General features: G+C 35.4%; 2 protein-coding genes and 1 non-coding gene across 3 annotated transcripts; 2 read left to right on the top strand and 1 right to left on the bottom strand.

The window, feature by feature from the left end:
- Positions 1-331: 331 nt before the first annotated feature.
- On the top strand, positions 332-451 carry LOC148766489 (U5 spliceosomal RNA). The gene has a single exon (XR_016035151.1). It is a non-coding gene; the product is annotated as a U5 spliceosomal RNA (small nuclear RNA).
- Positions 452-762: 311 nt separating this feature from the next.
- LOC105954264 (auxin-induced protein 15A) lies at positions 763-1,410 on the bottom strand. The gene has a single exon (XM_088827109.1). It carries the CDS (start codon positions 1,227-1,229, stop codon positions 963-965), a length of 267 nt encoding a protein of 88 aa, XP_088683235.1. The 5' UTR covers positions 1,230-1,410; the 3' UTR covers positions 763-962.
- Positions 1,411-2,069: 659 nt separating this feature from the next.
- LOC148766488 (auxin-induced protein 15A-like) lies at positions 2,070-2,662 on the top strand. Its single transcript, XM_088827110.1, has one exon. It carries the CDS (start codon positions 2,233-2,235, stop codon positions 2,494-2,496), a length of 264 nt encoding a protein of 87 aa, XP_088683236.1. The 5' UTR covers positions 2,070-2,232; the 3' UTR covers positions 2,497-2,662.
- Positions 2,663-15,747: the final 13,085 nt, after the last annotated feature.

Below are 15,747 nucleotides of genomic sequence, written 5' to 3'. Positions count from 1 at the left end.
GTCGTTGTATCTTGGGAGACGATTGCCGTAAACCGAGAGCACTGCACGGGGCAAGTTTGTCTTAAGGAGAAAGAACCGAGTTCTTGCCTCGACTACATTTTTCTTGTCAAACTTCTGTCCAAATTTTGTTCGTTCCCATTTCAAAATACACACACCCAAATAACAACAGATAACATGTTCTACAGTTGACAAATCATTCATTATGTTGCTCTAGAATCATGGATATTTGTTTCTTTCTTTTTTCTTGGACACGGAGAAGATACTTTATCGGGTACAAATTGTATTCCTGAACAAATTAATACAAGGTCTGAGACTTGATTAAAAATTACGCAGTTGTTTGGTGAGCACATAGCTAACTATTCTTTCGCCTTTTAGTAAAAAATACCTTGTTCTCGCTACAATACAAGCAGCATACGCCTCTTTTTGGAGGGTTGTTTTTCTCTTAGGAAATTGCACTTACAATTCAAGTTCAAGTTTTACTATTTTGTTTATTGATAAGTGGAAACACTGAGAAATATGAGTTCAAAGTGCATTTAAATTAAAAGAATGTTATTTTATTGCATATTTTTAGCACTGACAGAATATATGGAACTTGGTTAAACATGGCAGATATCTGGAAATTTTGATTTGTGAGATATTTGACACAATTAAATAACACAACTAAATTCATTTATACTACAGCTTTTTTTGATTGTGCTTCTGATTGAGGTTACTTATTATTGTGAATTGTAATACAATATAGTATTATCGACAGAAGATTGATTTGAATCGTTGAGTTCATATAAAATTAGTATTATCAAATTTAACCAAACAATGCTTTGGCATCTTAAAATGACTTAAAGGTTGTTGTATATAGTGTAATTTTGTGCTTCTATACATTTTTCTTCTTGAAAACAAGAGTAAGAATCCTTCTCGAAAGAAAAACTAATTTTACAAAATCGTGATCCTTCTAAACACGTATATCATGTTCTGCTCAAATGAGAGGTTAAATCAACAAATAGATCTTCACTGCAAGGAATGGTTAGTCCACCCATTGGATGTTGGAATCCGAATTCTTCTTCAGCTCGGCACAGCAAATCTTGAAACGAAGGGTGGTTCAAATAAGATAATGGAATTACGAAACGCTTCTTTTCGCTCTCCCCAACATACACTGCCAAATGACCCTTTGGAACTTCAGCTGACTTTCTTTCGTTGGATAACGATCTTCTCAAAATTTGGCGGATTGCCATCTTTTTTTGAAATGAATCTTGCTTAGCTGATTTCTTTTTAAAGCTCTTTTAAGAAGTATTTGATACAAGTGATAGCTGAGAAAACTAGAGAGTATTTTCAGGACTTGTTGATGTTCGTAATCAAGAAATGGCGTTGTATATATAAGCTATAAAGAAATAATGTAGATAAGTGTGCTAAGCATAAATGTGGTGATGTATGAAACTCGAAGAAACATACTCATATGAAATCACATGGATTTGTCTTTCAAAATAATAATTTGTGTGGTCGAAAATGTCGTATTCCACCAACAACATGGCCCTTAAACGACCCTACAAATATGATACCAAACAGCTCAAGTTGTATGTAACAGCTAACAATATATATAACAAAGTCTCTCATAGTCTGTTTATTATGACATGGACTCGATCGTTTAAGGTCATGTTATCTTATATATTTGTTACGCAACTAAGTTTGATGTGTGATTATAACAGCTAGCTAATTGATTGGCAGACAATTACATGTGATCTTCCATTTTCGAGTATGTTTGGCCCATCATAGGACCCCTATTTGAATTGTCTATTAACCAGAAATTCAATAAGTGAAGGCCATTCATCTATATTATATATGCGTATAAATGCATATGGTTTGGTCATCTAAGGGACATGCTGCCAGAGTTAGTACGATACAATATTTTCGATCACAAATTATTGTTACCTATAAATCTTTATAATGATTCAAAGACAAAACCATGTGACTACATTTGCCTATGTTTTCCAAGTTTCATCGAGTACCACATATCCACTTTCTATGTTAACTACTCTCATTTAAATTTCTCAAGGATATATCAGTTCTTGCTAGCCTATATATACAACACCATTTCTTGATTTACAAATAGCTACAACTTCTGAAAAATATTATAGTTTTCTCATCTTTCACAATACTTGAAAGAAACTTATTCAAACACAATACTTCAAACAAGATTATTGATTTGAAATAATTAAACAGGATTCAGTTTATAGAACAATGGCCATCCGTCAAATTCTAAGACGATCCTTATCCAACGAAAGAAGATCAGCTGAAGTTCCAAAAGGGCATTTCGCGGTTTATGTTGGGGCAAGTGAAAAAAAGCGATTTGTTATTCCACTATCGTATTTGAACCATCCTTCATTTCAAGAATTGCTATGCCAAGCCGAAGAAGAATTCGGATTCCATCATCCGATGGGTGGCCTCACAATCCCTTGCAGTGAGGAGTTATTCATTGAAATCACCTCTTACTTGAGCAGATAGTGCTTGATATATATGTACACACATATACTAGGTCTTAGAGCAATAGAATTTTTGTTACCTAGTTCATAGACGATTTTATTTTGTCGGATACAGAATGTATTCCTGCACAAATTAATGGCATTATTATCAATAAAAGATTTTTAGTATACTCCGAGCCATTTTGATATGTGAATGTCTCGTCTATTTACAAGTTCTTATCGATCATAAGCTCTTCTTTATGATGATCACAATGCATATGGTTATCATCTACTTTGTTACTTTTCTGCACTCAGTTTTTTTGATTTTCTTCTGGATATGGTATTAGAGGGTTGATTGTTTTTTGGAAATGGTACAATGATTGATCAGGTCTTAATTTCTGATTATTGCAAGTCTGAACTGAAGGGTTTTTTGAAGAAACCTTAAAGATTAATCTTATTTTTTATTTACTTTATTGGGTTTTGAATTTCACGGGCTATTTGGTAAACATGACCACGGCTCGGTTCGTTTCCGGTTCCAAAATAAAGAACCTTAATCGGACCGTGTATAGGAAGTTAAGTGGCGGTTCAAAACCGTGGGTCCCGGTTATTGTTCGGATAGCGGGTTAACCAATAACCGGGTTGATTTGTTTTTTGTTATGAAATTATTTTAAACTCTTACAAAAATGTGTACTTAGTTAAAATTTTAACAAAATTAAGGTTTAAAAATTTAAAAGAAAAAAAAACAGGAAAACGAATCATACTGAAAGAGCTTGCACTAAATTTTAAATATTGGGTAAATTACAACCACCCCTGAAGTATCGTCAAATTACAAAACCCTCCTTCTGTTTGGGTACTTACAACCACCCATCAATTATAAATCTTCTTACACTTCCACCCTTGTGGTTTCAAATTTAGTGGAATCTTCTTGATTATATGGAATATTACGACTTGTGTACCCGTTTTATCCCATTCGAGCTCCACATTTTGAAGCAAGATGATCATAAAATGTGTTTTTTGGCTTTATATCAGATTGTGGTGTATCAGAAACTGCTTTTTTAAACAAACAAGAGGGGGTTTTCGTAATTTCACCGTATCTCAAGGGTGGTTGTAATTTACCCTTAAATATTATAGTTCAATGTCAAACATGCAAATTAAGTTGCCTAAGTATCCTTTTGTAATAAAAATAATCAAAGCCACGTAGTTCTTATAAACTTACATTATGTCGATTTTGGCATCGGTATCTAATAATTCGAAATTCTAATCCAGTTCTCTTTCTCCTTGTACTCGGTCATCCAAATGCTTACTCTCGACATGTATTTTTAAAAGGAAAATTACAGTTTATGTCCTTAAACTTTACCACTAAAACGATTTATGTCCTCAAACTTTTTCATCCACCAAATATGTCCTCAAACTTGCCACTTGTTAACAATTTATGTTATATATGCCATCAACTCCATCAGTCAACCTGGACGGAAATATCACGTGTGGTGCACGTGATGTCGATTTGACTGTTAAATGCCGATCTGGCTGACACATCGAGATGATGTGGCCGAAAAAATTGACGTGGGAGTGACATGTGGTTCTCTCCCTCTATTTCAATTTTAAAATTCTCAATTTGGGAGTAAAATCCCCCATTTCTCATTCCCCTATTTCATTGAACTGGATGCACAAACCCTAACCCCCAAATTTTACTAATATTCTACACTACAACATACAATTTAACTGAAATCGAAACTACCATCTCCCAAATTCCAAAAAAGAAGTTCAAAGATATCAACTTTGAAGAAACTTACCAGAATACAAAATTGTGGCTCTATTGTGATGTTTAAGCTCCAGTGAAATTTGCGAAATTATGGTTGGGCAATCTTGTTGTTGCGGAATTTCACCTCAATTCGATGCTTCGTACGAGGAATTTAGGAGGTAGGGTTTATGCATTCGATTCAATGAAATAGAGGGAATGAGAAATTAATTTTAAAATTGAAATAGAGGAAAAGAACCACACATCATTTTTTTGCCACATCATCTCAGTGTATCAGCCATAACGGCATTTAACGGCCAGATCGACATCACGTGCGCCACACGTGTTATTTTCATCCAAGTTGACTATAACGGAGTTAACAGCAGAACATAAGTTATTGAAAAGTGGCAAGTTTGAGGACATGTTTCGTGGATGAAAAAGTTTGAGGACATAAATCGTTTTAGTGGTAAAGTATATGGACATAAACTGTAATCTTCCCTATTTTTAAATAGGGGCTATTAGTGAGAAGCCCCTCTAGCATTATTTTAATGAGGATGGGTCCAGCTCATTTTCCTTTATTAGTGAGAGACCCATTCTTTTTTTATTCTCAAATTTACCCTTTCTCTATTCACTACCTATTATACACTACTTTGATGTACTTTTTACTTTTTATATTTTAATTTTAATTTTTGTTTTTTATTTATTTCTTATTTAAAAAAAAAATTTAACTTTTAAAAAATATTTTTTTACTATATTTTTTGTCTTCAGTTAAAACAACTCTATAAAACAACTATTATTAAAGCAATTGTGATTAAAACAACTATATATCTCCAACAACTCTCATTTATCAAAATAAACTATTCGTTAAATCAACTATTTATTAAAATCAACTACAAAGTAATAAAAACAACTATATTGTTGTATGAAAACAACTGTATTGTTGTACGAAAATATCTATGTATCTGTAAATAATACCAACAAATTTCAACAAAAACAAACATCCATTATACTATTGATTGAACACAAAATTAGCCTTCAATATAAGAATTCAACCAAAAACTCCAAGTAAGAAAATTGAGATTTGAACATTGGGTTCCAAAAAAAAAATCAGAGAAGAAGAACAACAACAACAATGAAACAATGTTGGCGGTGGTCTCTATTGAAATCTCATATGCAATATCAACCCTAGCGCCGGCCGCTGCATAGTCTCGTCATTCTCCCTAGCGAAAACCCTAATGTTGTCGTTGACGAGAGAATTCCAGGAGTGAAGACCGCCTTCTTTTCGCGGCAGTGGAGGGACGAAATAGAGATTAAGAGAATGGGTGGTACAAGGGCGGTGGTATAGAGCGCAACGACGGCGGCGCAGAGATGATAGAAGGTTGGAGGCGGCGGTTTTTAGAGAGAAAAGACAGAGGGGAATAAGAGAAATGGAGAGAACGTCAAATAAGTTTGGTTATTTTAGATATAATATAGAAGGGTAAATTAGGTATATTAATTATGTCAAATATAATATTAATTAAAAATATATATATTTAATATAAGGTGAGGAGTCTCACTAGTCACTAATAATGAAAAGGAGGTTATATCCACTTTAATATAAGTAAATGAGTTGGGGATTTTCACTAATTATCCCTTTTAAATATCCATAAGCACCTCTCGGTTGCAACATGTAAATATTTTAAACAAAATGAAATACAAATATAAATAAATAATAAAAAATATTAATGAAATTTAATGGACAATGTTTACACTTCGTTTGCATCTCGGGATGAAAGTATGACATTGTCGAAACGTCTAGCTAGGGCAAAATAATGAACATGCAAGTACACATATCGCATCCAAGTGATAAAGTGAATTTCTAAGCCTCGGTTACCGATCCTACATGTAACATTGATTTCCCACTCTAATTACACACTCAATCACAATTTGAATTTATCCAAATAAAGTAATATTGATTGTTTATAATCAACTAAGACGTAAACAAACAACTTCAGAAGTAACAACTATATGAAAACGATATAGGAAATGATCTTCATCAATGTTTCAGTTACGTTCATCACTAAGTTATCTTAGTTATGCATTCATTGATTCTTGTTTATAACCCATAACAAATAATTATTTCATTTAATGTTTGTAATGTTGTGCAACCAAATATGCAAATCTACTACATGTTAATTACAGCAGATCAAGTATAAAACATTAATTACATGTTCCAATCATACGATAGGCTATTCACGTTTTCGACCATGTAATAAACATAAATCCTACTATTCATTAGATCATAAACCTAGAAATCATGTGTTCAGTTCAATTAAAGATGACTAGTTGTCAGTTAATTACGAAGAATTCACATGGTATATAGATTGACCAAATTCATACATACAATTGCAGATCAAACACACGAAGTAAACAAATAATTCAATTAGCATACCTTAAAAAATATAGGTTAAAAACATCCACACCACATTCGATAAAATCCTAGAACAAACTCTAGCTACTTATAATTCCTACGGATACAAATAATAACACGAAAGCATGAAAGAATTTATGGTCCCGAATTCGTTTAAAACAGAGATGTTATCTGAAGTGTTATGACACTTGATAAAACATGCAGCGGAAATATAGAGATAAATAGGCAATACTCAGATTTAAAAATGTTCACAAGTAAAGACTTGTGAACTTGCCCTTTACAGGACAGAAAAATATATATTAAAAACAGTATTCCAAGAATACAAACAGAAGAGGTGCGGAAACTTCTTCCTTATGAATGAATCATTCTCATGATCATTCTTACAATCAAATCTAGATACAAAAAGAGAAATATTAAAAATTCTAGATTTCAAAGAATGTACTCTTAAGGAGTACGTACAGAACTTATGAATAAATCACTATCTTGATCATTCTTACAATCAAGTCTAGAAACAAAAACATATACTAAACAATCTAGACTACAAATAATGTACTTATGAGAAGTACGTAAAGAATGTACTCATGAGGAGTACGTAAAGAATGTACTCATGAAGAGTACGTAAAGATTGTACTCATGAGGAGTACAACCAACCGATTCTAAAAACACACTAAAACACTCATGTATTCTTTTCAGCTCTTGGTGTTTTTTTCGGAATCGATCAATTTCATTGAGTATTGAAATCGGTATTTATAGACATTTCAAGCTTCCACTCCTCAGCCCATTATCTGCAAGAAAACCAACCACAAGAGCACTCAAGAAAATGGGTTAGTGGGTTAGTTAAGAAGTTAGAATAATATCCATAATTAAACCCACTAAGCACTACTTAACCCACTAAGTCATAATACTTAGCCCACTAAGCACTATACTTAACCCACTAAGCACTACTTATTCCATAACTAAAATTTAGTTAGAAAATAAGAGAGTTAAAAATAAAACGTGGAAATAATCCACGTGTTTCAAACTCCCCCTTTTTAACTTTCTGATCAAAACTAAATTTTAGCTTAACTCCCCCTGAGTCATTGCTTGAACTCCCCTTGAATTTGACAACCAACATGAACATAAAGGTTCAGAGGAAAAATAAAAACTGGACAAAACCAAATATTGTTCATAAAACAAATTAAAGTAGAATATCCAAGGTCTCCTCAGTATCAGCTGCTGCTCCTCCATCACCAGCACTGGATCCACTGCTTTCCTCTGCTCCTTGAGCTTCACCCTCATTGCATCCAAGGGATGAGAAGTCCCTGCTTCAACTTTATGACTAGCTTTTTCTCCCCCTTTTTGATCAGAAAGAGCTTTTTGGAGCATTTCCACCATGGACTGGTGATAAGTAATCTGAGCTAGAGAGTGAGTAAGCTGTTGTAACAAAAGATCTCTAGGAACATAAACAAGAATGTCAGGAATGTTGTCAACATGAGGAGCAACACCTTCAGTACCAAGATTATTTTGACCTGATTCAGTTGACAGGAAATTATCTCCATTCCAGGGAAGATCTTGGACATGAGAAGCTTTTAGAAAATTTTGAGAAACAGTGATCATGCCAAGTGGAGTGTGAAGATATTCTGATGCATCTTGGCCCAAATTTTGAGAAAGTAGAATGGAGTAGATGAGAGAAGGATAGGGAAGATGAATGGAGGAAAAAATTTTATGGGCAAGATGACCTTATTTTTTAAGAAAAGTTTGCCAAAATCAACAGGTAACCCCATCTTCAATTTGTACATGAGTACTGCATGAGGTTTAGTAATCACAGAGACATTTTTGGATGGAATCCAATTCATCACTGTGAGTCTGAATAAGACATAGTAAAATGCAGTAAGTTGAGAAACTTTGAATTTTTTGGGGTGAGTAGGCCAAAATTTTAGACAATTGCCAGAAAGAGTTTTACAAACCTCAGTAAAATCACCATAATTATCCTCATCAATCACAATAGGAGTTTGTAAATAAGAGTTGATAATTTTGGGAGAAAAGGAGAAAATGGAATTTCGCACAAAAACTTTGCCAAAGTTTGGAGAATTTTTCTTTAAAAAAAAGAGGTTTGTAAATTGGCATAAAATTCCTTCACAACAGAGGGATCATAAGGACAGGCAACATCAACTAGACTAAGGATTTTTCGTTGATCAAGAAAAGCAGTGATCCTATGTCTATCAAACTCATCCTTGGAAATTTTCTTTTCCTCAATGAATTGGCAATTCATGATTTGATGACTCAAAATTGAATCAGATTCAAAATAAAAATTAGGACTGAAAGCATTGTTTACCTCAAAGGGAGTTGACAAATCCTTCCCATCCAAGTCTAGCTCTTCATCCTCTGAGGGTTCCTCTTCTTCTGAGTCTTCAAGTTCATCTGGGATGTATGCTGGCTCAGGTGATGCAACATGTGGAGCAGCATCTTCTTCCATCTGAGATGAGTCCTCAGAAGAGTCACTGTCTGACTCTAAGGATGGCAAATTCTTGCGAAAAGAGGCAAGAGGAACCTCCCAGCTGTCATCACTTTTCTCTGGTTCTTCAGCCTGAGGAGGAGATGCATCCGCTTGAACTGCTGCTTCTGCCAGAGTTTCCAGAGGGTCTGCATGAGGTGATGATGGTGTTTCTTCAGTAGTGGTGAAATCCTGAGCATCAACAGTGGGAATGTCAACATGCTCAGCAGAAGACATCCCAAAAAAAATCAGGCATTTCCTCATCTTGGTAGGGAGCAGCATCCTCAGCAACATTCTGAAGGGCATTGTCTGAGACAGTAGGTGCGGCAGCATTTTCAGGAACATGTGCAGCAACATCTTCGGAAACAGGATGTTGAGAAGAGGCTGCTGCCATGTTAGGCTGAAGTGTCTCCCCCTGAGTTGATGCTGGTGGAGTTGAGTCGTTGGAGGATGACTCAGTAAAGCTTGAGGAGAGAGCTTGGGCTTCTGGTTCTGCAAAGGTTGGATCTCCTTCTTCATCATCGGTTTCTTCATCAACCAAATGAAGTTGGGGGATTTGGTCTCTGCTGTGCCGAATTTCCTCATGTCTCTGCCGCATCTTCTTCCACCTTTGTCGCCTCTGCTGTGAGAATTTTCTCCCCTTCGGCGTTGTGACCCAGTAGCATTCAGATCTGGGAAGGAATTCATGCGCTTAGACCGGCGAGTAGGAAACCTTCCTGGGGTGGAAGAGGGACCCGGGTTCTGAAAAACGTCTAGGTCAATCGGATTCAGCTTGTCGCCGGGCCCAATGAAGCTGATCGGCATGGCTTCAAGGTTGACAGGATGAACGATGATGGCTAGATTAGGGTCTGCTGGTTCAAGTGTTGCAGCATCGTTGTGCACATCATCAACGGCCGGAAGAGGATTTCTAGGAGGAGATGCCATGATACAGTAGAAAAAAAATTGCTTCTTGTGCTTTTGATTTTTGAGTGTGAATTTTCGAAAAAGAAGCAAGAAATTTATAAGCCCTAATTTTTGCTGGAAAAAAAAATTGAAGTGGAGAAGATGAAGAAGTGGTGTGCGTTTTTCTTGGAGAAAGTGTGATTAAGGAGAATAAAAGTTTATTTGGCAGTTTAAAGCAAAACGTGACACATGGCACAATAAGGAGTGGACTTAGTGGATGATAAAAGACTAACCCATGAACCCCATGACCCATATAAATAGTGATAATTCAATAATAAATAATAATATAAATAGTAGCAGTAACACTAACGAAATTTTCACAAAAATAAAAACACATTTATTAATGATTAATAGTGTGAGAAAAAATTGGCTAACAGGCATAGATTTTATTATATATATATAATAATAATAAACTATTATTATTATTATTATTATTATTATTATTATTATTTTTTTTTTTATTTTTTATTTTTTTTAAACTCTTATTTTCAAGTCAAACAATTCACATGGAACATGATCAAGTGTTCAGTTTGAAGGTTCCTCAGTTACTAAGATATGACTATCAAAATAGAGGAGTTTGACTTATGTGATTATAATTGTTCTCTGAATGTTTACATGAAGCATGATCACGTTTCAAGGTGAAAGACTTCCAGTTACTTATTTAGAGAATAATCTATCACAGTGAAGTCATTATTTAAAGAAGCTAAGCTTCAATAAATTATGTTGCAGCTTAAGATATCGGATGAGGTGCTGCAACATATTTCAGGACATGTTTATTGAGTACACATGTCGAGAGATTTCCTAAGTTGAGAAAACCTCTCATAATCTAATGCCTTTGTAAAGATGTCAGCCATCTGATCTTCAATAGGAATGTACTTTAAGCACACTATATTTTTCTCAACTATATCACGAATAAAATGATGTTTAATATCTATGTGTTTAGTTCGTGAGTGTTGAACAGGATTTTTTGAAATATGAATAGCACTTGAATTATCACAATATATGGTCAGGGTGTCACTGGTTAACCCATAATCCCCCAACATTTGTTTCATCCAAATTAGTTGACCACAACATCCTCCAGCAGCTACATATTCTGATTCAGCTGTTGAAAGAGATACACAATTTTGCTTTCTACTAAACCATGAAACCAGATTATTCCCCAAAAAGAAACATGCACCTGAGGTGCTTTTTCTGTCACTAATATCCCCAGCCCAATCATAATCACTAAAACCTATCAAATTTGTATTAGTGTCTTTGAAAAACTGAATCCCTAAGTCTACTGTACCTACAACATACCTAATAATCCTCTTCACAGCTTTAAGATGAGTGACTTTGGGATTAGCTTGATACCTGGCACACACACAAACACTAAACATAATGTCAGGCCTGCTTGTTGTTAGATACAGAAGGCTTCCAATCATGCTTCTGTATAGGGTGCTGTCAACATCTTCAGCAACATCATCCTTGGACAGTTTTTGACTTGAACCCATTGGAGTTTTCATGTGCTTGGCTGACTCCAACTCAAACCTTTTGACCAGATTGAGAGCATACTTCTTTTGATTTACAAAAATTCCTTCACCTGTCTGTTTGATTTGGAGTCCTATGAAGTAATTCAACTCTCCTACCATGCTCATTTCAAAAGTGTGAGACATATAATCTACAAAAGACTGTAAAAGGTTAGCACAGGTAGAACCAAAAACAATATCATCAACATATATCTGTACAATAATGATATGGTTATTTGTTCTTCTAACAAATAGAGTTCTGTCTGCCTCTCCTCTGTTGAACTGTATTTCAAGTAAGAAGTCAGTGAGTCTTTGATACCAAGCTCTAGGAGCTTGTTTAAGACCATACAGAGCCTTCTTAAGCTTGAAAACATGATTAGGCTTGGCAGAATCTTCAAAGCCCTTGGGCTGCTCCACATATGCTTCTTCATTTAGAACACCATTCAGAAATGCACTTTTGATGTCCATCTGATACAATTTGATTAAAAGAAAACAGGCCATAGCAAGAAGTAACCTAATAGATTCAATTCTAGCTACTGGAGCAAAGGTTTCATCAAAGTCTATACCCTCAATTTGGGTATAACCTTGTGCTACTAACCTAGCCTTATTTCTAACCACTGTACCTTTTTCATCAGTTTTGTTTTTGAAAATCCACTTAGTTCCTATCACATTTACATGGCTTGGTCTGGGAACTAAGTACCAAACATCATTTCTGATGAACTGATTCAGTTCTTCATGCATTGCATTGATCCAGAATTCATCCTTCAGAGCTTCTGCTATATTCCTTGGTTCAACTGAAGACACAAAACAAGTAGTTCCAGTTATTGCACATTCAGAAGATAAATTTGCAAATTTTACCATATCTCTGTAATTCACTCTCTCTTTTCTTCTGGTTCTTATCACATCAAAGATATTTCCCACCACTTGAGTAGAGGGGTGATTTTTCTGGATTCTACTTGATGGTTCCTTTCTGCAGACATCATAGGTTGGCTGCAATTCAGCTTCTGTGTTCTCTGTAGGATGTATTGAGTCAGATGTGGTAACACTTGGCTCAACACCTTCTTCTCTTGAAACTGGACTGTTTATATCTGGGCCATCTGTGGCAGTAGTGTCTTCTCTGGTTGTTTCTCTTTCAGCAATCAGGTCATCAACTTCATCTTCAGCTGTTTTACTGCGGAGATCAGCAAAGTCATCAAATACCACATTTACAGATTCAATAATGGTTCGACTTCTTAAGTTATATACTCTATAAGCATGACTGTTATTAGAGTATCCCATAAACAAACTCAAATCACTTTTTGAATCAAATTTAGCTAGATGATCTCTATCATTTAGGACATAGTAAACACATCCAAACTCATGCATGTATTCTAGATTAGGTTTCTTACCATAAAGAATTTTAACACACACAAATACATATTTTTTACCACCTAGACTTTCTACCTCTATAGGACCCATAAGGTCCATATGTACAAGTTCAAAACAAATGGTGGTACCAACGTGTTGTAACACTTTGTGTGGCACTCTAGTTTGCTTTCCCTTCTGGCACATTCCGCATATAGGAATATCCTTGATCTTGAGATCTAGAACTCCTCTTATGGCATTGTACTTGTTGAGCAGCTTCAGATTTTTGAAGTTTGTGTGCCCTAGTTTCTGGTGCCACAGCTCTACTTCACTTACTCTTGAACTCTTGCATGAGATGGTGTAACCTGTTTGATAACAATTACCCATTGATCTGGAACCTGTCAGTACACAATGATTTTGGTTATCAAACACAGAACAACAGTATTTATCAAATTGAACACGTAGATAATCATCACATAATTGACTAATACTGATGAGATTTGACCCCAATCCTTCAACATGTAAGACATTTGAAAGTTTTGGAAGTCCATCAATACTGAGTCTTCCACGTCCAACCACTTTGCCTTTAGCTCCTCCTCCATAGGTTACACGTCCTCCATTAAGTGTATGGTAGTTTGATAGAAATTCTTTTGTTCCAGTCATGTGCCTAGAGCATCCACTATCAAAGTACCATGAACATGAAATGTTAGCATTTAAAGAGGTGTATACTGCCTTGCACAAAAGTTTACCTTTGGGAGTCCATATTCTACACTCATTTTTGGTAAATTCTACCTTTTTCTTTGAGGTGTTCCCTGGAGTGATGTGACTCATTCTGTACAGCATTTTGTCACTACTGAGTTTTTCACAAAATCGACGAATATGTCCTGGTGAGAAGCAGTAATGACAAATGTATCCCCTTATTCTGGACTCTGGAGTGGTGACTGTGGAATTCCTGGATTCTTTTCCATTTGAACCCTTCTCTTTGACAAAAACAATTTCTTTCTTCTTTACTGGCTTGTGTTTCTTCACTTGTTTCTTGAACCCTAGACCTTCATTTTTGTTGTACTTTTCCAGTGACACAATCTCTTCGAGTTTAGTTGTGCCAGTATTCATCCTCTTGATTGCTAGAGTTGCTTCTTTGAGTTCATCTTTCACCTTCGCCAGTTCAAGATCCTTCTTGGTGATACCAACCTCCAAATGTGTGATTGTTTCTTTAAGAGAAGAATTTTCCTTGTTGGCTGCATCTAGAGCATGAGTCTTCTTCTCCAAGTCGCTGAGCAATTTCTTATGCATTTCTTCTTCATCTCCCACTGCTTCTTTACTGTATTCTGCAGCATTCAAAGAAATAGAGTTTAAACATGTATAATGACGATTATCTAACTCAGAAATTTCAGTTACTGAAAGTGTTTCAGAAAGTGTTGCAGCATCTAGAGGAACTCATTGTGATTCTGTTTCAGAAGCACTTCCAGTGAGATATCTGGCAGAAAGAGCTTGTTTAGTGGATTGTTGTTCCTCTGTCTGTTCAGGTTGCTCTTCCTCCTCATCACTGACAGCACAAATCAAACTCATTCCTCTTCTTCTCAAGGTATTTGCACATTCATTAGCATAATGTCCAAATCCTGAACAGGCCCTGCATTTAATATGATCTAAGTTAGGTGGTTCAGAATTTGAACGAATAAATGAAGAATTTTTTAAAGTGTTTTGAGAAGATGTTTGAGGAAATGTTCTCTGTTGAATAGATCTGTTCCGGGGCTGAGTTTGTCGATTTTGTGGAGTGCCATCTGGAAATAACTGTCTGGGCTTGATTCCACTTCGTCTGTATGCCCTATTGAATTTCTGAATCTGAAATGCCACATTGTCGAGACATTCCTCTGCATCATCATCGTATTCCGTAGCAACTTCTTCCTTTTCTAGTTCTGCCTAGAGTGCATTTGATAGATCGTCTGCTGTCCACCGTAATTCTGGTGTTGGAAATTTATCCCCATCCGCATCTGTTAAAGTTGGTGGCTTCCATCCAGTAAGAATAGATCTCCAGGCTCTGTCATCAATGGCTTTGATGTACGCCCTCATCTGGACTTTCCAGTAGGTGTAGTTTGTGCCATCAAGTACAGGAGGTCACATAGAAGCAGTCATCTGAGTATCCATCACGAATTCGTTTCTCAAAAAGAAATAGGAACAAACAATTAGTATACGTCAAGTGTTGGCTCTTGATGCCAATTGAAAGAATTTATGGTCCCGAATTCGTTTAAAACAGAGATGTTATCTGAAGTGTTATGACACTTGATAAAACATGCAGCGGAAATATAGAGATAAATAGGCAATACTCAGATTTAAAAATGTTCACAAGTAAAGACTTGTGAACTTGCCCTTTACAGGACAGAAAAATATATATTAAAAACAGTATTCCAAGAATACAAACAGAAGAGGTGCGTAAACTTCTTTCTTATGAATGAATCATTCTCATGATCATTCTTACAATCAAATCTAGATGCAAAAAGAGAAATATTAAAAATTCTAGATTTCAAAGAATGTACTCTTAAGGAGTACGTACAGAACTTATGAATAAATCACTATCTTGATCATTCTTACAATCAAGTCTAGAAACCAAAACATATACTAAACAATCTAGACTACAAATAATGTACTTATGAGAAGTACGTAAAGAATGTACTCATGAGGAGTACGTAAAGAATGTACTCATGAAGAGTACGTAAAGATTGTACTCATGAGGAGTACAACCAACCGATTCTAAAAACACACTAAAACACTCATGTATTCTTTTCAGCTCTTGGTGTTTTTTTTCGGAATCGATCAATTTCATTGAGTATTGAAATCGGTATTTATAGACATTTCAAGCTTCCACTCCTCAGCCCATTATCTGC

Source organism: Erythranthe guttata, chromosome 12, assembly GCF_056151865.1.
Source record: "Erythranthe guttata isolate IM_541 chromosome 12, IM_541, whole genome shotgun sequence".
NCBI classification, from domain to species: domain Eukaryota; kingdom Viridiplantae; phylum Streptophyta; class Magnoliopsida; order Lamiales; family Phrymaceae; genus Erythranthe; species Erythranthe guttata.
Note: the sequence above shows the minus strand (reverse complement) of the source record. Positions and strands in the feature narration are given on the sequence as shown.